Source organism: Simochromis diagramma, unplaced genomic scaffold (assembly GCF_900408965.1).
Source record: "Simochromis diagramma unplaced genomic scaffold, fSimDia1.1 OVJJ01000361.1, whole genome shotgun sequence".
Classification (NCBI taxonomy): domain Eukaryota; kingdom Metazoa; phylum Chordata; class Actinopteri; order Cichliformes; family Cichlidae; genus Simochromis; species Simochromis diagramma.
In genome coordinates, this window is record NW_024386860.1 from 4,811,796 (window position 1) to 4,819,567 (window position 7,772).

The 7,772-nt window shown below is 38.6% G+C and overlaps 1 protein-coding gene across 1 annotated transcript; it reads right to left on the reverse strand.

Annotated features, from left to right (window-relative positions):
* Nucleotides 1–298: 298 nt before the first annotated feature.
* Nucleotides 299–7,117, reverse strand: prpf31 (PRP31 pre-mRNA processing factor 31 homolog (yeast)). The gene is made up of 14 exons (XM_040029903.1): nt 6,948–7,117; nt 6,049–6,261; nt 5,894–5,954; nt 5,656–5,739; nt 5,454–5,551; nt 5,003–5,109; nt 3,483–3,652; nt 3,229–3,386; nt 3,060–3,149; nt 2,715–2,842; nt 2,329–2,401; nt 857–985; nt 687–785; nt 299–584 (listed from the first exon to the last, which is right to left on the reverse strand). Exons 2-14 carry the CDS (start codon nt 6,259–6,261, stop codon nt 471–473), a joined length of 1,524 nt encoding a protein of 507 aa, XP_039885837.1. The 5' UTR covers nt 6,948–7,117; the 3' UTR covers nt 299–470.
* Between the last annotated feature and the right edge of the window lie 655 nt (nt 7,118–7,772).

A 7,772-nucleotide genomic window follows, 5' to 3' on the forward strand; every position in this document is an offset into this window, starting at 1 on the left:
CCTGTGTGATCGTTTCCATCACCTTGTTGAATCAGATCCATAAAAATGTAAACTAGTTCTGATGACAAAAGAGTCCAACCCAGTACTAGCAAGTTCCTAATAAAGTGACCGTGGGGATTTTATCTTATTCGTAGCAGCTTTACTTTCAGTAAAAATAAACTCTGTATTAACTCAAAATTCAACATAATTAGTTCAGTTTCACTCAAAATAGAAGATCAAAACAAGCAGGTATAAATTCAAATGTCACAGAGGAGGCTCCTGTTTCTTGTTTTTAGAAAAAAAAAAAAACACATACCTATAAAGTGAACTCTATATTTTATTTAGATGGGGAAAAAAAAAAAACCTTAAGTTGAAACAAGTTTTAAAAAAAAAAAAAAAAAAAAAAAACAAAAAAAACACGAGGTGAGCCAAATTTTAAAATATACTTTCACAACTGTGCAACTGTCCATGTGCAGGGTGTCTGTATGTCTTCACATCTTAGCTTCCTTCTTGACTTTGAGGAACTCTGCCATGTTAGAGAAATATTTCTGGTTAGCTTCAGCCACCTTCTTCTCTGCAGCCTGCGGGTTCACGATCTCCAGCCCCTGCAGAAGGAAACAATAACAGATTTAAAAACAAACAAAAAAACAAAACAAAACCCCAAACTCTCTGGCAGGTCTTTAGTTAATGAGTCCGCTTCTTTTTACCTGGAGAGGTGTGAATGCTACGCTGGAGCTGGTTCCTGAAGAACGATCTCTGACTGTGGACTTTCCTCCATATGTCATGCTCTGCTTCTGCAACGTCCTCTGTGGACAAAAGCCAAAATGTTAGAGATGATGTAGATACAAACACCAGCAGGAGAGAAGAGCGCATTTACCTGCAGGGATTTGGAGATCCTGGCTTTGGTGGCCTCGTTGACCTGAGCCTGTCTGACTCTGCCGCTGCCGCTCTTCCCCAGCTGACCCAGACTGAAGCCCAGATCCTCCTGATACGCATCATCTTCAATCTGCATCACAACACAGGAGAAACTATTAACTGGAGCAGGATCACCTTGTAATATAATTATTAACCATCGAAATATCAATGAAGTCCATGCCTGGATTACAGAACACTCCCCAACAGGGGTTAATATAACAATGAACCAATTTAATTTGCTTTACTGTAAGAGTTTTCTCAAATTTATATCCATTATGAATCAAAGGACTTTACTTTCTTTATTAGCAAAATATTCAATATGTTTTAGACTTTTTCCAAATGTGAAGTTCTTTTTAAAGGACTGGATTTCATACTTGTTAGGACCGTTTTTAAACAGTGGTTTAAGGTAACGAAGACACATTCATAACAGCCAAGTCTCCATCCACAGAGAGCAATAAGCAGCTCAGAAACTGCACATTTATTAACAGACCAGAGTAGAAACTGTTTGTACTGCAGTAAAATCATCTTGCTGAAGCTCCTTCAGAGTGTTGGGGGAAGTCTCGGTGAGTACAAAATAAAATAAAAATAGCTCGTCTTGTTGGGTGCTTGAAAAGAAAGGAACTGGACCTCCTTAAGTTTGTGAAGATGTTCTCAACCAAGAGACTTCTTCAGCTCTAAAACAGAACAGCTGACAGAGTCTCAGGTTTTTATGGTGGCTTCTATTTGAGTTGGAATTTTCAATTGGAGTAACCCCTTCTTGTCGGACTTCCAACTCAGAAATTCAGAGCAGCCCCATCAGTCACAACTACACAATCCAAGATGGCAGCAGTGAATGTAAACAGTCATAAAACATGTAACCTGTACAGCCACTGTTGTGTACATCATGTCATCTGTTTGTTGTTTGGTTTCTCCTATGAAGTACAGCGACCTTCTTTTCAAGCACTCGGGACTACCATGACCTGGATAACTGAGAACCTACGCAAACACCTCATCCTGTTACACTGGCTCTGCTGCACAAAGCTGGTGCGAGCCAAAAGTGAGGCTGCTTTGAGTCGTCATTCATCCCAGGTCTGAAATTACTAAAAGCTTTCAGTTGCTTTCTTATTCATTAGGGATCGCCCATAGCAGCAGTCTCCTCTTTTGCTTATTAGGCAAATGTGTAAACCCCTACATTACTAATAACCAGAGGAAGAGAAGAGATTCCTCCTGCATGTCTTCATATTTAGTAACGTGTCTATATTACTATATTATTATTTTTTGTGTTAACTATTTGTACGGTTTTCCTTCTGTCTTCATTAAAAGCATCTTCTTTGAATAAAAGAAAAGAATGCTAAATGAATTATGGATCATAGTCAGACATCAATAATGAAACATGAAATATCACTGGATTAAAAACAAATCTTAAAAACAGGAGCGGAGAAAATATGTACTGACCTCTGCAAAGGTCATCCTGTTGGCATGTTTTCTGATCTCAGTCAGCCCGAGACGCTCTTTCATCTTTCGGTACCTGCAGGAAAAGAGCAGCGGAGCTTGGTTATGCCATTCATTGGATATTTATAGTCGTTGGTGGTAGTCTAAACTTGGCTATGAAAGTTACGTAAGCTTCTTGCAGTCTTCCAGGATGCTGATCTGTGTCATGCCTTGTTCTGTTTCTGCTGAATTTTTTAACTTTTTTCAAATAAATGTTAGATCAGTTTAATCTCAGTAACCTTCTCCCTCTTAAAAGATTCCAATAATAATCAATTTCCATCTCCAGACTGCAATCCTCTTTAGCAGTCTATTCTGGCAGGCCCGTTTCAGGTAGCTGACAGATTGTTTACCTCCTTCCTCCTCTCTTCTTCCTCTGTCCATCCAGCGGGGCTGGCAGTGGTTTGACTTGCTTCACGGGTGGAGGCTCCTGCCATTTATCAAACTTCCTTTCTATTTCTTCTTTTAGATCATAGCCAACCTGCAAACAGTGACAAATATTTTTAAGCCAAATGAAACAAAAATCAACTTTATTATTTCCTCAGTTGCAAATAATTTTGCATGTAAATATGAAAAATCCAACCAAATATACATCAACAGACAAGAGAAATCATAATCTCTGTATCTGCTGGTACATTTATTCTTGCTCTAATACACAAGGCATTTATAAAACTTAGGTGTTCCTTTAAGAGACTCACCTTGCCATCTGAACTCTCGTGGAAACTGTCCACTCTTGCGGCCAGAGTGCATTTTGAAGCCACCAGACGAGCTGCCTTCCTCCTGAGATCCTGAAGGAGGAAAGGACACTGTTAACTGTCACGCTGAACAGAATGCATTCATGCAGTTTATGCTCATATATTCACTGACAGGTGGCAATGACTGCACAACATCGCAGTGATAGATGAAGCCGGTGTGAGGGAGCAGAGAGGTGCTGCTGAAGCCAGAGAGGGTTCTCCTCTGCGCTCCCAGCAGCATCAGGTTACAGGCTGGCATCTTTGACAGGTTAGTGAGGCCTCCGGCGATACCTGCGTCCACAGGAGAGACCGGACAGTCACCGAAACAATCCTCAGTGAAGATGATGTACATTTGTAAACACTGTGCAGTCAGTAGATTTCTCTCACCCATGATCTTTGCTGCTGTTGATGCTCCAACAATGATGGACAGGTTTGGAGCAATGAAGGACATTCTGGATTCTACATATTCATAAATCCTGTGTTTAGACTGGTTCAGCTCCAGGGCCATGTCGCACGCCTCCTCCAGCTGCTTCAGTTCATCTTCACTCAGCAACGACCTGAAGGCACAAGTGGCACAGTCGCCGTTCAGTTACAGTAATAACCAAAAATACATAACAACACAAACTCTTTTCTCCTTGAAGCTCTACTATCGATAACCCTTGTTTCTCTTGTCAACTTCGGCAAGACAAGGTGTGCATCAGAAATCAGTGAGGGTGATCTCTGCCTATACAGCTTACTCGGGCTACTCTTTGTATGATTGCTATAACACAGGTTATAGCAATCATACAAATTCATTATTCTTATAGCTTGAAACACTGAAATTTACAGACCTAATGAAATTCAAAAGAGCAGAAATGTAGTTTTCAAAGGAAAGGTTACTTTGAAAACAGGAAGTATTCAAAGTAACTTTTTTTTTAAGACTGAAGGAAGTTTTAATTTTGCAACTGTTCAAATATAAATCACTTCAAAATGAGGTATAAAAGTTATGGCATTTATGAGACTCAAAGAAGAAGACTGTGTTTAGTTTGTGTTTCAGACCTATTCAGATTTTACAATTAATATTCCAAAATTGGAAGTACATGGCTTTTATCCAATTGTAAAAATAAGATATGATGATAATAATTTTAATTTTATGTAGCATATATATTCTGTTTTTAGAAATGTGTATTCTTATTACTGAGGTTTATATCAATAGGGAAGCTGGATAAATATAAACTGATAACTTATGGAGAAGGGGTATGATTGTGCACTTCTTCCCACTTCTTCTCGATATGTAATAGTAAGAATGATACTGAGTGCATTTAGTTATTATTTAAAAATAACCTGTTAATGATTTTTATTCTAATAGAAAAAAAAATGAACGTCTTATTGATGCTTTGTAACTTAACTTAGTTTCCCCATCCCTTTCCTATGAGCTACTGTCACTGATTATTATAAAATAACTGCTTAACACTTCAGTTTTGAGATGCACTGATTACAATTTCCTTGACCCATTCCAGTTTTCTTTAAGTGAAGAAAACTGGAATAAAACTGCAATCAACACAGCAAGAAGGTTCTGGGTCTTTCATGCTGTCTGGGTCTGTGTGGGTTCTCTTTAGGCTTCCCCCCACAGTCCAAAAACATGCATTCATGGTTGTGATTTTAAATTGACCATAGGTAGGAATATGAGTGTGAACATGACCAGGAATGTGAACAGTTGCCCATCTGTGTGTTAGCCCTGTGACCTGTGCTGGGTGTACCCTGCCTCTCCCCATTAAGCTGGGATAGGCTCCAGCCCCCCAGCGTTAGCAACCCCATAGTTTTTCCTTTCCAGTAAGTGATTTAAGGTGATTCTAGCAGGAAGTGTTCACAGTGAACTACATGAAACTCTTCTGGTGAGACGGGGCCTTTAAATCTTATAAACTTACCCCTGTGTGGTTGAGGCTGTGACACTGACAACCATAATGGTGGCGTTGGTAAGGATTTGCTGCAGCGTCTCATTGTTTTTGCATTTCTCCAGATTGTTTCCCAGCTCCTAGACACAAACCACACACACAGAAAAAAAAAAGAAAAATTAGGGGAGAAAACATCATGTTCAAACAAACTACAGGAAACAATGTTTTTAACAGGTTTGCTTGCAGTTAAACAGAGAAATTTGAAAGCCAAATTTGAAAATTTTAACTGCAACATAATTTTCAATCTGTGCAATTTTAAACTCTTTAATCATGTCAGTTTTGTTAAAAAATAGAAATCCTAAATCTAACTAAAAAAAAACAGAAACAGTCAACTCGGAGCTTCCTTTTTTATTTTTATTTTATTTTATTTTTTGGGGGGGGGGGGGGGTCAAAGATGAATACAGATGAATACAGTTTAGCTCACCTTGACAGTACGGATGTAATCCAAAGAATCCGGCACCAGAGACTCCAGCTCTGGAAACCTCTTGGAGTATTTGTCCCTGGTAAACTTGTGGATGATATCTGGAAACAGATCAGAAACACAGAGGACATCTCAGGTTATAAGGAAGAGGGCTAAATCTTAAAACATAGCATTATGGATCACCAGAGAGAAGAAGCCAACTCACTGAGCTCGTTGTCGATCTCCACTGTGAGGTTATTAGCTGCGACTATCAGTCTGTATTCTGGGTCGGCCTCGACTGGGCCTGAGACTAAAAGCAAACACAAAAAAAAAATAATAATAATAACTCCATGATGACTCTGGGTTACCATAAAGTTCAAATTAAATGTGTTTACAGAGTAAAACAGAGAAATGAATGGAAACTGACAGTGAGAAGAGCCTTAAATAATAATAACAACACTCACCCTCTGAGTTCTTACGCTGCTTCCCAATATATTCAGAAATTTTGTCCATTATCTCTGAAAACTGTACAACACACAAGAGTCACGCTGGGAAGAACAGAGCAGACATTTTACTGCTAATCTCAACATGTGTAAAGCTCTTGTATGTTACAACTCACCTGTTTGCTATTGCGAAGCTTTGCAATAGACGCAACGCTCTCAGCTTTACTGTAGTCCACCTCCATCTCCTCTGGGATGTCTTCCAGCCCTCCGTCTGCACTTCCCTGGTTTGGCTCTCCATCGCTGTCCCTCTCTTCTTCTGGGTACAGCCCATCCTCTCCCTCATCTCCGGCCTCCTCCAGATCAGCCAGGAGCTCATCTGCCAGAGACATCTGCAATCGATGGAAAAACTGTGAGGACAGGCAAAGCCAACTAGGATCAGTTTGCCACAGGGTACATGAGGTTGTCACTGAGTTTGGTGGGGTATATGTTCTTTATTTGCTGCTGTTGATGTAAATCTGAATTGATTTTTTTTATTAATGATCTGGTTACATAACTTGAGGATCCCATTTTGACTGTTTTCTAAGGGCTTATAAAGCAATCACTACAGACGCACGACCAGCAACTAAAACAATATTCTTATTCTTAAATTCTTATAAAAAAAATAAAAAATAAAAAAAGCACGTCTCCAATATCCCCTTCCTTAATAATATTATTTGAGCACTAGATACTTGATACTAGTTTTACTCATTTATCAAACAATACAAATACAAAAAGTGTGTCAACACAAAAACTTATGGACCTCACTGCGTTATCAAGCCTGAAAGAGAAATCCATCTGTAGACATATTTTTGTGTTTCTGACAAAGAAGCTCTTCTCAGACTCGTTTGAGATACTATCGAGGCCGTGTTCAGTTCCTCACACACTATCACCGCCTCATAAAAACTGCGAAGTATTAAGTCTGCTTCCATCTTTGGGTTATCGCTGGCTGTGTTTGGAGTTAACCAATGTTAGCTAGCTAGTATTATCGAACGTTGGTCCGACGTTACTGAGCGATTTCTCAGTAACTTTGACATACCTCAGAGTTTCAGAGTCCTACTGGTTTAAGAAAAAAATTAAAGACGTCCAATGCAGGTTTCAGTCGCTTTGAATAGAAATACAAAATGATTTGTCCCTCTGTTTTCTTGACTGTTTGCAATCCGGTTGTGCGGCGCAGATGTACCGCTGGTCGCAGATTAAATACGTACATTCGCAAAGCTTTCTGGGAAACTGTGTCAGTACACTTCACAATCACAGAGGGTGTTTTTTTGTTTTGCCTTTTGCCACAGGTTTGATTATCTATCTATCTATCTGTGAAATATATACAATACACACATAAACTCGGTGTACAGTACAGTGAAAATATGGATTAAGATCTGTTTGAATGCTAAATACGATGGTCTAAGTTGATCTGAATGTATATGTGTAATTAGCAAATATTGGTACTGGTGAATACTAATGATGAGTTATATTTATTTATTACAATATGATTTTGGGTGTAACTGCAAATGTAAAATTAACCGCTTAAAGTTGGGTTTTTTTTTCATGTTTTTCATAAGTATAATTTTAATTAACGTATCCTCACACACACCTACCTCCGCTTTTACAACCTAGGGATAATTTAGTGGAAGCTAGGAAAAAAATGTTAGCATATTGAGTTAGTCTCACAACAACACTAACCTTAATGTGGAGTTACTAAGTCAAAATTTCAAGATACCTAACCCAAAATGTTGATTTAAGGACATCAAAAATATACATAAATAAAATAATAATAATGATAATAAGTAGCAGAAAAAAAACTTCCATGTTTCCCAGCTTCACCTTTGCTGAGAGGTGACATTTTTATATTGTATCTACCTAGATT